General features: G+C 48.5%; 1 protein-coding gene across 2 annotated transcripts in view; it reads left to right on the top strand.

Annotated features, from left to right (window-relative positions):
- Positions 1 to 4,113: 4,113 nt before the first annotated feature.
- The window catches only part of NUP35 (nucleoporin 35), a 66,812-nt gene continuing 55,793 nt past the window's right edge, over positions 4,114 to 15,132 (top strand). The window contains exon 1 of one of the 2 annotated variants that reach the window (XM_063933314.1): positions 4,114 to 4,270. In XM_063933314.1, the coding sequence (XP_063789384.1) occupies positions 4,243 to 4,270 (28 nt within the window). In that variant the 5' untranslated portion in view covers positions 4,114 to 4,242. Of the gene's footprint in view, positions 4,271 to 4,351; positions 4,457 to 15,132 lie in introns of those variants that run through there. The other variant, XM_063933315.1, reaches the window with a different exon arrangement.

Raw genomic sequence — 15,132 nt, 5'->3', positions numbered from 1 at the left:
TGCAACGAATGGCCTTAGTGGACATTAGACTAGACTCATCGTCGTCGACACTGGTGTCAGTATCCGTGTCGACATCCGCGTCTGCCATCTGAGGTAGCGGGCGTTTTAGAGCCCCCCATGGCCTTTGAGACGCCTGGACAGGCACGAGCTGAGAAGCCGGCTGTCCCGCATTTGGCATGTCGTCAAATTTTTTGTGTAAGGAGTCGACACGTGCACGCAATTCCTTCCATAAGTCCATCCACTCTGGTGTCTACCCCGCAGGGGGTGACATCCCTTCTATAGGCATCTGCTCCGCCTCCGCATCATTATCCTCATCAAACATGTCGACACAGCCGTACCGACACACCGCACACACACAGGGAATGCTCTAACAGAGGACAGGACCCACAAAAGCCCTTTGGGGAGACAGAGTGAGAGTATGCCAGCACACACCAGAGCGCTATATAATGCAGGGACTAACTGAATTATGTACCCTATAGCTGCTGTTATATATACTGCGCCTAAATTTAGTGCCCCCCCTCTCTTTTTTACCCTTTTCTGTAGTGTAGACTGCAGGGGAGAGCCAGGGAGCTTCCTTCCAGCAGAGCTGTGAGGGAGAAATGGCGCCAGTGTGCTGAAGGAGATAGCTCCGCCCCTTTTTTGCGGACTTTTCTCCCGCTTTTCTATGGATTCTGGCAGGGGTAATTATCACATATATAGCCTCTGGGGCTATATATTGTGGTATTTTTGCCAGCCAAGGTGTTTTTATTGCTGCTCAGGGCGCCCCCCCCTAGCGCCCTGCACCCTCAGTGACCGGAGTGTGAAGTGTGTATGAGGAGCAATGGTGAAGACTGATGTCTTCTGCCGCCGATTTTCCGGACCTCTTCTTGCTTCTGGCTCTGTAAGGGGGACGGCGGCGCGGCTCCGGGACCGAACACCAAGGCCAGTTCCATGCGGTCGATCCCTCTGGAGCTAATGGTGTCCAGTAGCCTAAGAAGCCCAAGCTAGCTGCAAGCAGGTAGGTTCGCTTCTTCTCCCCTTAGTCCCTCGCTGCAGTGAGCCTGTTGCCAGCAGGTCTCACTGTAAAATAAAAAACCTAATTATATTCTTTCTTTTTAGAAGCCCAGGAGAGCCCCTAGTGTGCATCCAACCTCGGCCGGGCACAAAATCTAACTGAGGCTTGGAGGAGGGTCATAGTGGGAGGAGCCAGTGCACACCAGGTGACCTAAAAGCTTTCTTTAGTTGTGCCCAGTCTCCTGCGGAGCCGCTATTCCCCATGGTCCTTTCGGAGTTCCCAGCATCCACTAGGACGTCAGAGAAACTGATTTTATGCAGTCCGTGGATTTGCTATAGGAGTAAAAAAGTTACCTCTTCATGAAAGATGGCTGGGTTATTTTTTCCCCCCTTTCACCTATAGTTTAGAAAATATTACACTTATTTCCAGTAAACATTCACTTTCAGATCTAAATCACACAGGAGCATTATGGAAGGGGCATTGTAGCACTAGATACTCAGCTGATATCAAGTGAGAATTTAGTTGTACAAGATTGGCTGTGGTAAATGTGAGAAGACACATCCATGTGAACTGGTGTACTTTGTGCAAATCCACAAGTACAGTGGGGGTCATTCCGAGTTGATCGCTCGCTGGCTAGGTTTAGCAGCCGTGCAAACGGTATGCCGCCGCCCACTGGGGAGTGTATTTTAGCTTAGTAGAAGTGCGAACGCATGTGCACCGAGCTCTGCAAAAACAGTTTGTGCAGTTTCAGAGTAGCTCTGAACCTACTCAGCGCTTGCGATCACTTAAGCCTATTCGTGTCCGGATTTGACGTCATACACCCGCCCAGTGAACGCCCAGCCATACCTGCGTTTTTTCAGACACGCCTGCGTTTTTGCAAACACTCCTGCGTTTTTGCAAACACTCCCTGAAAACGGTCAGTTGACACCCAGAAACACCCCCTTCCTGTCAATCTTCTTGCGGCCATCAGTGCGACTGAAAACTTCGCTACAACCTGTGTACAACCACAACGGGCTTTGTACATGTACGAAGCGCGTGCGCATTGCGGCCCATACCTTGCGCTGAAATGCCATTTTTTCACCTGATCGCTGCGCTGCGAAAATTGGCAGCGAGCAATCAACTCAGCCTGACCCCCACTGTGTAGTAAATATTATGTGAAATAACCTTTAGTATCACATTGGATTACCTGTAACACACTGTAAGTAAATAAACACTGAGGAAATTTCTAAATGAGAGAATGGCGATTGGCTGAGCAGAACCTGTCCAATGGATAATATCATGACAGACCATTCGCCATTTTTAGAACATCACTATCTGACTCCCTGGGTGTTCTTAAAGGGCCAGTACTGCAGTAACACCGCAGCATATCCAGGTTCACTGGCGCAGCCTTTCCCAGTGTTCCTGAGGGACTGTTCTGAATACCATCACAGCATTAGATCTTCGCTGATTAATTCAAACCCAGTGTTCTGAAAACCTGCTTCACAGGAAATGCCAAATCCAGTGTTCTGAAAACCTGCTTTGCTGGAAAAGCCAATCCCAGCGTTCTGACAAACCTGCTTTGCTGGTCTTCTCATCCCAGTGACATCCTGATACAGGTGACATCCCAGCTATCTATTGCACTGGTGAATCCCCTTACCAATGTTCCAGTACCCACGTAGCTGGTCACCTTCTGCCTCCCTCTTCAGTCTTCTCTGGCACCTCTGCATGAGGTCTTACATCAAGCCTGCACAATTCTGCCCTAAGCTCTCAAGTCTGAACCCAGTATCTAGTCCTAGTCCAGATTCACAAATAACCACAGCCATGACACCCACACAATCACGGGGAGAAAATACAAACTCCACACAGGGCTATTATGGTTATCATACTCAAGACCTCAGTGCTGTGAGGCAGCAATGATAACCATTACACCGTCCATTCTGTCCCCATCTATTATTCCTTTCACCCACGTATTTCATGTGAAACAGATTCATTGATCCCGAAAAGAAAAAGACTGTTCCCACCACTGGTGTTCCCAGGGGGATGTAGTCATAATGTCGACATTGTTGACATGTCAACAATGAAAATGGCAGAATGTGCTGGGTCATGTTAATGGGAGTGTGTGTCAACATGTTCACAATGTTGACATGTGAAATATCAACGTAAAATGTTACGTGATTGGTGTATATAATATATATTATCTCATTTAGTCAGGTAAAACATCAATGTCGACAAAATATACCACTCCTGCTCCCAGGTGGGTAGTAACAACGTTGTGCAGCTGCTGAATGCTTGGTGACTGGTCTCAGTTGACCAAGCCTGTCTTCCTTTTTGCTGTCCACACAGGGATATTAATAATGCCCCCAAGAATAAGGCCCTCTTAGTTTCCCCAAAAGCCAGTTCTTTACTCAGGCAGTATAGGCCGGGTCACCTCAGTCTGCCCCCACCCACTCCATTCCATACCACCTGTTGCTTGGCCTGGCCCAACCCCCCAGCTGACTGCTGGTCATCCTGTTCCTCCACTACTACCTGGTCCTCTGCTGTATCTTGTCTGTCAGCCCCCTTCCCCATCCACTAGCCCCTCTCTCTTCGGCCCTCTGCTCCCATACTTACCCCTTCCCCGTACCTCTTCTGCAATGTTAGGTCTGCCCTGTTTCTCACACAGTGGGAGCAACTGGAGGGGTGGAAATAATTAGGAAATAATTATATAGAGGATGGTTATGATTTTTCATAAGTGTGTTATAGGGGCACCCAATTTTTCGGCAAAGATTAGCACCTCTACTATCCTGAAAAGGAATAAAACTATTGTACTCCGCGTGACCATCAACCTTTTCTTGGGGTTTTGACCATGTTATTCCAAACAACTCAGAAAGTTGAGGAAAGGATTAAAAAAATATTTTCTTTCTCTCTCTCTCTCTCTCTCTCTCTCTCTCTCTCTATCTATCTATGATTATCTACAAATAAACTGCAGGAGCAGTGCTCTCCTGCGTCCTGATGATGAAAGTGTGACAGACTGACATTCTTCTAATTTCATTCATTTTGCAACCTCAAACTTTTGCATGTTTGCTGACTGTCACCACTAGGTGGCGACCCTTCCCGAATGATTTGAAAAATAACGCAGGCAAGCGTCGCTAGGTAACCAGTGTCTGTGACGCAACCGGACGTGACGCAAGCTGAAAGCTTTCCTGGCGCCCGGCAAACCTCCAGTCATTCCCTGTCTAATTTGAATCGTTCGTGTTCGCACGCTGTGAGGCGGGCAGCGGAGGGTCACCATGGCAGCCTTCTTCCTGGAGCCGCTGGGTGAGTAGCGGCCGCCACACGCGACTTAGGGAGCAGCGTGGCTGGTGCTGGCTGTGGTGTCACGCTCCTGTCACAGTGGTCCAGCGGGCCAGACTGGTGGCCAGAGCGGCCTGTAAGGCTCCTGGGTGGCTCCGGCGCTCCATAGCTATGCACGTGTAGGAGCAGCCGCTCAGACTGCCGCCAGTGGTATGCTTATGCTGTGTTTGTACATAAGTTCTGTATTGGGTGTAGTTCTATGCATGTGACACAGTACTCCTCCATCAGCCCTATTTAATATGACACGTGTATTTCACTTTGACATACCTTTTTAAATATATCTGATATAACTAACATGAAGTTGGCTGTAAACTGTGTTCATGCAGCTGAATGGGATGAGGACAGAGGTAGTAGTTGGGAGTGTCACCATACAGGACACGATTCACAGAGGTGCTCTCCATTCATTGGCTGAAATAGGCTGAGCGATGGTTGGGTGGATTGGACAGGCTTTATCCAGACAGATTTTTGGGCTGTTAACGATTATTCAGCACCATATACAGTGTGGCATTCAGTTGCTGGTGATATAGCAATGCTGGCACATATATTCCAGTTACTGTAGTGCTGACATCGCAAGCTACCCTAATCACCTGTATGGCTTTGTGAGGGGAAACTAGCTATGCTTGTGGATGCTACGTGCCGTATTGGAATAGCTCATTGCATCTAGCTGGCCAAAGTGAGACACTAATTGTTCAAACTAGGGATGGCCATCGTCCATCAATGATTTTAAATAATCAGAGATCAGCCAATGTCAAATAGTTTAATCATCGATGTTGAAGAGGCAAATGGTTCCCCCCTCCATCAGTTTATTTTATTTTTTTGAACAATTGCACTGCAGCGTAGAGCTATTAGCGTTCAGCCAGTAGTAGCCCTGCGCTGCCACTGGCTTCAAGTCAGCTCAGAAGCAGCTGCTGCCTTACTTTCAGACTGGGCACCGTTCACAGTGATACCCCTTTTCCACTTACGAGCACGGGTCGCAGCCGGGAGCCTGACACGGGAGCTGCCCCCTGCTGCGACCCGTGCTCGGCCCCTTTCCCATCAGCAGTCACAACCCGGCATATGCCGTGTTGGTGACGCTTCTAGTGACGCGGCAGGGGCGGCGCAGGGAGATCACATGATCTCCCAGCGCCGCCCTTCCATACAGTGTAAATGGGAGCCGTGTCGCATCGACACGGCTCCCGTTTACACTACAACCCTACCCGGATCAGTCCCGTGTCCTACCCAGGTAAATAGCCGGGTAGGATTCACGGGTCACTTGATCCGGGTTTACCCTTTTCCACTTGCAAAAAACACGGGTAAATGCGCGCCCCCGTGCATTTACCCGTGTTTTTTTAGCTAGTGGAAAAGGGGTATAAGTGTCAGGATGGTTGGTCTGGCCCTCTGCTTTGTAGTGTAGTGCACTGCTGACTTGACAGGCTCAGCTGTCAGTCAGCGGTCCTGCCCAACACACTCATAAATTAAGCTGGTAGTGTTGCTACTAAGGGGTCTATTTACTAAGCTTTGGACGGAGACAAAGTACCAGGCAGCCAACCAGGTCCTAACTCTCATTTTCAAACACAGCCTGTAACATGGCAGTTAGGAGCTGACACTTTCTCTCCATCCAAGCCTTAGTAAATAGTCCCCTAAACTACTGTTACTGTAAGTAATAATAATCCAAAAATATCCTGGTAGGTTAATTGTCTCCTAACAAAAATGAACCCTAGTGTGAATGTGTCTGTGTGTACATGTGATAGGGAATCTAGATTGTAAGTTCCACTGGGGCAGGGACTGATGTGAATGGGCAAATATTCTCTGTAAAGCGCTGCAGAATATGTGTGTGCTATATAAAAAATGACTGGTAAATAACTAGTACAGGTTGAGTATCCCTTATCCAAAATGCTTGGGACCAGAGGTATTTTGGATATCGGATTTTTCCGTATTTTGGAATAATTGCATACCATAATGAGATATCATGGTGATGGGACCTAAAGCTTAGCACAGGATGCATTTACACACAGCCTGAAGGTAATTTTAGACAATATTTTTTATAACTTTGTGCATTAAACAAAGTGTGTGTACATCCACACAATTCATTTATGTTTCATATACACCTTATACACACAGCCTGAAGGTCATTTAATACAATATTTTTAATAACGTTGTTTATTAAACAAAGTTTGTGTACATTGAGCCATCAGAAAACAAAGGTTTCACTATCTCACTCAAAAAAGTCCGTATTTCGGAATATTTGGATATGGGATACTCAACCTGTAATAACTATCCTGCTGCAGAAGAGCTGGTCCACCTGATACCGCAGGTTCAGCGATGCGGCAGCCGTTGCGAGTCTCTTCTGTGTATACGTGATGAACAACGATTGTTTGAATTATCAATGGTATAATAGTCAATAGTTTCATACCATCGATGGTTGCCGTCTTTTTCATTGATAGGGAAACATACCGATGGCCAGCCCTTCTGCAAACCAGTCTTATACCCCGTTCTGATCTCCAATGCCGGATCCCACCTGAGAATTGGAAACTGGTCCTTCCCAGGTGGGATCCGGCATTGGAGATTCTCCTACCCCTTTCGCTGGCTGTCCGACCCGGCAAAATGACGGGTCGGTTGCCATAGCGGCGGGGGTGGAGGCGGCGCTGGGAGAAGAGCTCATCTCCGTGCCGCCTCTCCCTATCTAGTAAATGGGTGACCCGGGAATCCGTTTACGCAGCCACTGACCCGGTATTCAAACCGGGAATAACACTACTTATAACCCGGGTTGAATTACTGGGTCAGGTGACCCGGGAATTCAGACTTGGCGCTTTCACACCGCACACTGACCCGTGTCGAGCCGGAAATATGCCTGGTCGATACCGGGTTATTTGTGCGATGTGAAAGGGATATTGGTAGTCTGGTTTGCACTGTATGGCCTGCTATAGAATCGAAACTGACATTTGTACCCAGCAACTGAAAAACAATAGAATGTTAATTTTCCAAGTAAACTTGTCCCATATGTTTATACTCCCTGGTATTTAATTTATTAATAAATGAGTGCTTGGTAAATTATATTTCTCTAACGTCCTAAGTGGATGCTGGGGACTCCGTAAGGACCATGGGGAATAGCGGCTCCGCAGGAGACTGGGCACATCTAAAGAAAGCTTTAGGACTATCTGGTGTGCACTGGCTCCTCCCCCTATGACCCTCCTCCAAGCCTCAGTTAGATCTTTGTACCCGAACGAGAAGGGTGCACACTAGGGGCTCTCCTGAGCTTCTTAGTGAAAGTTTTAGTTTAGGTTTTTTATTTTCAGTGAGACCTGCTGGCAACAGGCTCACTGCATCGAGGGACTAAGGGGAGAAGAAGCGAACTCACCTGCGTGCAGAGTGGATTGGGCTTCTTAGGCTACTGGACATTAGCTCCAGAGGGACCGAACACAGGCCCAGCCATGGATGGGTCTCAGAGCCGCGCCGCCGGCCCCCTTACAGAGCCAGAAGGCAGAAGAGGTCCGGAAAATCGGCGGCAGAAGACGTCCTGTCTTCAACAAGGTAGCGCACAGCACTGCAGCTGTGCGCCATTGCTCTCGGCACACTTCACACTCCGGTCACTGAGGGTGCAGGGCGCTGGGGGGGGGGGCGCCCTGAGACGCAATAAAAACACCTTGGATGGCAAAAAATGCATCACATATAGCTCCTGGGCTATATGGATGCATTTAACCCCTGCCAGAATACATAGAAAAACGGGAGATAAGGCCGCCGATAAGGGGGCGGAGCCTATCTCCTCAGCACACTGGCGCCATTTTCCCTCACAGCTCCGTTGGAGGGAAGCTCCCTGGCTCTCCCCTGCAGTCACTACACTACAGAAAGGGTTAAAAAAGAGAGGGGGGGCACAAATTACGCGCAGTATTAAAGATACAGCAGCTATAAGGGGAAAAACACTTATATAAGGTTATCCCTGTATATATATAGCGCTCTGGTGTGTGCTGGCAAACTCTCCCTCTGTCTCCCCAAAGGGCTAGTGGGGTCCTGTCCTCTATCAGAGCATTCCCTGTGTGTGTGCTGTATGTCGGTACGTTTGTGTCGACATGTATGAGGAGAAAAATGATGTGGAGACGGAGCAGATTGCCTGTAATAGTGATGTCACCCCCTAGGGGGTCGACACCTGAGTGGATGAACTGTTGGAAGGAATTACGTGACAGTGTCAGCTCTGTATAAAAGACAGTGGTTGACATGAGACAGCCGGCTACTCAGCTTGTGCCTGTCCAGACGTCTCATAGGCCGTCAGGGGCTCTAAAGCGCCCGTTACCTCAGATGGCAGATATAGACGCCGACACGGATACTGACTCCAGTGTCGACGGTGAAGAGACAAATGTGACTTCCAGTAGGGCCACACGTTACATGATTGAGGCAATGAAAAATGTTTTACACATTTCTGATAATACGAGTACCACCAAAAAGGGGTATTATGTTCGGTGAGGAAAAACTACCTGTAGTTTTCCTGAATCTGAGAAATTAAATGAGGTGTGTGATGATGCGTGGTTTTCCCCCGATAACAACTGATAATTTCTAAAATGTTATTGGCATTATATCCTTTCCCGCCAGAGGTTAGGGTGCGTTGGGAAACACCCCCTAGGGTGGATAAAGCGCTCACACGCTTGTAAGTGCTCTACCCTCTCCTGAGATGGCCGCCCTTAAGGATCCTGCTGATAGAAAGCAGGAGGGTATCCTAAAATGTATTTACACACATACTGGTGTTATACTGCGACCAGCAATTGCCTCAGCCTGGATGTGCAGTGCTGGGTTGGCGTGGTCGGATTCCCTGACTGAATGCACAGCGGAATATTTGCCGACTGGCATCAAGTCTAAGTGCGTTGTCCATTTCTACCAGTAGAGGGTTATGGACACGTCAGTGGTCAGGTGATGCGTATTCCAAACGGCATTTGGAAGTATTGCCTTAATAAGGGGAGGAGTTATTTGGGGTCGGTCTTTTAGACCTGGTGGCCACGGCAACAGCTGGGAAATCCACGTTTGTACCCCAGGTCGCCTCTCAACATGAGAAGACGCCGTATTATCAGGCGCAGTCTTTTCGTGGACAAGCGGGCAAAATGTTCCTCATTTCTGCCCCGTGACAGAGAGAGGAAAAAGGCTGCAGAAATCAGCCAGTTCCCAGGAACAGAAACCCTCTCCCGCCTCTGCCAAGCCCTCAGTATGACGCTGGGGCTTTACAAGCAGAATCAGGCACGGTGGGGGGCCCGTCTCAATGAATTTCAGCGCGCAGTGGGCTCACTCGCAAGTAGACCCCTGGATCCTTCAGGTGATATCTCAGGGGTACAAATTAGAATTCGAGACGTCTCCCCCTCGCCGTTTTCCTAAAGTCGGCTTTACCGATGTCTCCTGACAGGGAGACAGTTTTGGAAGCCATTCACAAGCTGTATTCCCAGCAGGTAATAATCAAGGTACCCCTCCTGCAACAGGGAGCGGGGTATTATTCCACACTGTTGTGGTACCGAAGCCGGACGGCTCGGTGAGACCGATTCTAAATCTAAAATCTTTGAACACTTACATACAGAGGTTCAAACTCAAGATTGAGTCACTCAGAGCAGTGATTGCGAACCTGGAAGAAGGGGACTACATGATGTCTCGGGACATCAAGGATGCTTACCTTCATGTCAAAATTTACCCTTCTCACCAAGGGTACCTCAGGTTTATGGTACAGAACTGTCACTATCAGTTCAGACGCTGCCGTATGGATGGTCCACGGCACCCCGGGTCTTTACCAAGGTAATGGCCGAAATGATGATATTCCTTCGAAGGAAGGGAATTTTAGTTATCCCTTACTTGGACGATTCCCTGATAAGGGTAAGATCCAGGGAACAGTTGGAGGTCGGTGTAGCACTATCTCAGGTAGTGTTGCGGCAGCACGATTGGATTCTCAATATTCCAAAATCGCAGCTGGTTCCGACGACTTGTCTTCTGTTCCTAGGGATGATCCTGGACACAGTCCAGAAAAAGGTGTTTCTCCCGGAGGAGAAAGCCAGGGAGTTATCCGAGCTAGTCAGGAACCTCCTAAAACCGAGCCAAGTCTCAGTGCATCAATGCACAAGGGTTCTGGGTAAAATGGTGGCTTCCTACGAAGCAATCCCATTCGGCAGATTCCACGCAAGAACTTTCCAGTGGGACCTGCTGGACAAATGGTCCGGGTCGCATCTTCAGATGCATCAGCGGATAACCCTGTCACCAAGGACAAGGGTGTCCCTCCTGTGGTGGTTGCAGAGTGCTCATCTTCTAGAGGGCCGCAGATTCGGCATTCAGGACTGGGTCCTGGTGACCACGGATGCCAGCCTGCGAGGCTGGGGAGCAGTCACACAGGGAAGGAATATCCAGGGCTTATGGTCAAGCCTGGAGACATCACTTCACATAAATATCCTGAAGCTAAGGGCCATTTACAATGCTCTAAGCTTAGCAAGACCTCTGCTTCAAGGTCAGCCGGTGTTGATCCAGTCGGACAACATCACGGCAGTCACCCACGTAAACAGACAGGGTGGCACAAGAAGCAGGAGGGCAATGGCAGAAGCTGCAAGGATTCTTCGCTGGGCGGAAAATCATGTGATAGCACTGTCAGCAGTATTCATTCCGGGAGTGGACAACTGGGAAGCAGACTTCCTCAGCACGACCTCCACCCGGGAGAGTGGGGACTTCACCCAGAAGTCTTCCACATGATTATAAACCGTTGGGAAAAACTCGACAGGTATTGCGCCAGGTCAAGGGACCCTCAGGCAATAGCTGTAGACGCTCTGGTATGTGTTCCCTCCTCTGCCTCTCATACCCAAGGTACTGAGATTGATAAGATGGAGAGGAGTAAGCACTATATTCGTGGCTCCAGATTGGCCAAGAAGGACTTGGTAACCGGAACTTCAAGAGATGCTCACGGAGGATACGTGGCCTCTACCTCTAAGAAGGGACCTGCTCCAGCAAGGACCCTGTCTGTTCCAAGACTTACCGCGGCTGCGTTTGACGGCATGGCGGTTGAACGCCGGATCCTGAAGGAAAAAAGGCATTCCGGATGAAGTCATCCCTATCCTGATCAAAGCCAGGAAGGATGTAACCGCAAAACATTATCACCGCATTTGGCGAAAATATGTTGCGTGGTGCGAGGCCAGTAAGGCCCGACGGAGGAAATCCAACTGGGTCGATTCCTGCATTTCCTGCCAACAGGAGTGTCTATGGGCCTGAAATTGGGGTCCATTAAGGTTCAAATTTCGGCCCTGTCAATTTTCTTCCAAAAAGAACTAGCTTCAGTCCCTGAAGTTCAGACGTTTGTAAAAGGGGTACTGCATATACAGCCTCCTTTTGTGCCTCCAGTGGCACTTTGGGATCTCAATGTAGTTTTTTGGGTTCCAAAAGTCACATTGGTTTGAACCACTTAAATCTGTGGAGTTAAAATATCTCGCATGGAAAGTGGTCATGCTGTTGGCCCTGGCCTGGGCCAGGCGCATGTCAGAATTGGCGGCTTTATTTTGTAAAAGACCTTATCTGATTTTCCATTCGGACAGGGCGGAATTGAGGACTCGTCCTCCGTTTCTCCCTAAGGTGGTTTCAGTGTTTCACCTGAACCAACCTATTGTGGTGCCTGCGGCTACTAGGGACTTGGAGGACTCCAAGTTGCTAGACGTTGTCAGGGCCCTGAAAATATATGTTTCCAGGACGGCTGGAGTCAGGAAATCTGACTCGCTGTTTATCCTGTATGCACCCAACAAGCTGGGTGCTCCTGCTTCTAAGCAGAATATTGCTCGTTGGATTTGTAGTACAATTCAGCTTGCACATTCTGTGGCAGGAATACAAAAGGGATTTTTCCCACGCACTCTGCTGGCTGTTAGTAAGAAGAGCTATATACTATGTAATAATAGGAAATTTAGAGCTCTTCGTTACATATGTTTTGCAAAAGATATGATAAGCCTCCAGGCCACTTCACGGCTGCTCTATTACTGGAGGTCCCTATCTAAGCATAGGTCCAGGGCTTGGACCCCACAAAGTCGGCTCAGGCCCGACCACCCCAGGGCAGCACACCATTGAAATACTAAAGTGTTAATATGTGTTAAGAAAGAAGCAGAAGCTATGGGTTAGAAAGTGCTACAAAAATAAGGGTGTTAATAAAATACTCAAAAGAGTAATGTTAGTGAAAAAATAGGAGTGTTACATAAGTGCTAAATAAATAATATGGCATGCTACCCCAAGGTGGCCCAGCCCCACCAGACCCGGGGGGTACCACTCCCCAAACCCATACACAGCATAATAATAATAATAACATCCACTATGGGTCATACAATTGCTTAATGTATGGCCACATGATAATGGCACATACAGAACATATCCAGGTTGAGAGCTAGTTTACCTGGAGGCACCCCTGTATCCTCCAAATGGCACCACAGGACCCAGCATGCCCTCCTAATGCTGGCTCCATCTATGCCTCTCTGAACTGCAATAAATAGTGGAAAACTGCTCTAATCAAGCTGGTAACAATCCCCTTGATTAGAGCAGTTTTCCACTATTTATTGCAGTTCAGAGAGGCATAGATGGAGCCAGCATTAGGAGGGCATGCTGGGTGCCTCCAGGTAAACTAGCTCTCAACCTGGATATGTTCTGTATGTGCCATTATCATGTGGCCATACATTAAGCAATTGTATGACCCATAGTGGATGTTATTATTATTATTATGCTGTGTATGGGTTTGGGGAGTGGTACCCCCCGGGTCTGGTGGGGCTGGGCCACCTTGGGGTAGCATGCCATATTATTTATTTAGCACTTATGTAACACTCCTATTTTTTCACTAACATTACTCTTTTGAGTATTTTATTAACACCCTTATTTTTGTAGCACTTTCTAACCCATAGCTTCTGCTTCTTTCTTAACACATATTAACACTTTAGTATTTCAATGGTGTGCTGCCCTGGGGTGGTCGGGCCTGAGCCGACTTTGTGGGGTCCAAGCCCTGGACCTATGCTTAGATAGGGACCTCCAGTAATAGAGCAGCCGTGAAGTGGCCTGGAGGCTTATCATATCTTTTGCAAAACATATGTAACGAAGAGCTCTAAATTTCCTATTATTACATAGTATATAGCTCTTCTTACTAACAGCCAGCAGAGTGCGTGGGAAAAATCCCTTTTGTATTTCTTGTCTAGAGTAACCCCCTCCCGCAGCACCTGGGGATTGTTACCAGCTTGATTAGAGCAGTTTTCCACTATTTATCACATTCTGTGGCAGGCCTGCCACAGCCAAAAATCTGTAAATGCCCACTCCACAAGGAAGGTGGGCTCATCTTGGGCGGCTGCCCGAGGGGTCTCGGCTTTACAACTTTGCAGAGCAGCTACTTGGTCAGGAGCAAATACGTTTGTAAAATTCTACAAAATTGATACCCTGGCTGAGGAGGACCTGGAGTTCTCTCATTCGGTGCTGCAGAGTCATCCGCACTCTCCCGCCCGTTTGGGAGCTTTGGTATAATCCCCATGGTCCTTACGGAGTCCCCAGCATCCACTTAGGACGTTAGAGAAAATAAGAATTTACTTACCGATAATTCTATTTCTCGTAGTCCATAGTGGATGCTGGGCGCCCATCCCAAGTGCGGATTGTCTGCAATACTGGTACATAGTTATTGTTACCAAAAAATCGGGTTATTGCTGTAGTGAGCCATTTTTTCTAGAGGCTCCTCTGTTATCATGCTGTTAACTGGGTTCAGATCACAAGTTGTACGGTGTGATTGGTGTGGCTGGTATGAGTCTTACCCGGGATTCAAAATCCTTCCTTATTGTGTACGCTCGTCCGGGCACAGTATCCTAACTGAGGCTTGGAGGAGGGTCATAGGGGGAGGAGCCAGTGCACACCAGATAGTCCTAAAGCTTTCTTTAGATGTGCCCAGTCTCCTGCGGAGCCGCTATTCCCCATGGTCCTTACGGAGTCCCCAGCATCCACTACGGACTACGAGAAATAGAATTATCGGTAAGTAAATTCTTATTAAAAAATATATATAAACCCAATTATACCTAGAATTCCTATACTGTAATTACAACCCTCTTTTCTCTAACGTCCTAAGTGGATGCTGGGGACTCCGTAAGGACCATGGGGAATAGCGGCTCCGCAGGAGATTGGGCACATCTAAAGAAAGCTTTAGGACTATCTGGTGTGCACTGGCTCCTCCCCCTATGACCCTCCTCCAAGCCTCAGTTAGATCTCTGTGCCCGAACGAGAAGGGTGCACACTAGGGGCTCTCCTGAGCTTCTTAGTGAAAGTTTTAGTTTAGGTTTGTTATTTTCAGTGAGACCTGCTGGCAACAGGCTCACTGCATCGAGGGACTAAGGGGAGAAGAAGCGAACTCACCTGCGTGCAGAGTGGATTGGGCTTCTTAGGCTACTGGACATTAGCTCCTGAGGGACGATCACAGGCCCAGCTTGGATGGGTCCCAGAGCCGCGCCGCCGGCCCCCTTACAGAGCCAGAAGGCAGAAGAGGTCCGGAAAATCGGCGGCAGAAGACGTCCTGTCTTCAACAAGGTAGCGCACAGCACTGCAGCTGTGCGCCATTGCTCTCAGCACACTTCACACTCCGGTCACTGAGGGTGCAGGGCGCTGGGGGGGCGCCCTGAGACGCAATAATAAACACCTTGGATGGCAAAAAATGCATCACATATAGCTCCTGGGCTATATGGATGCATTTAACCCCTGCCAAAATACATAAAAAAAACGGGAGATAAGGCCGCCGATAAGGGGGCGGAGCCTATCTCCTCAGCACACTGGCGCCATTTTCCCTCACAGCTCCGTTGGAGGGAAGCTCCCTGGCTCTCCCCTGCAGTCACTACACTACAGAAAGGGTTAAA

Source organism: Pseudophryne corroboree, chromosome 7 (genome assembly GCF_028390025.1).
Source record: "Pseudophryne corroboree isolate aPseCor3 chromosome 7, aPseCor3.hap2, whole genome shotgun sequence".
Classification (NCBI taxonomy): Eukaryota; Metazoa; Chordata; class Amphibia; order Anura; family Myobatrachidae; genus Pseudophryne; species Pseudophryne corroboree.
The sequence above is the reverse complement of the archived record's forward strand: the minus strand, read 5'-3'. Positions and strand labels throughout refer to the sequence as shown.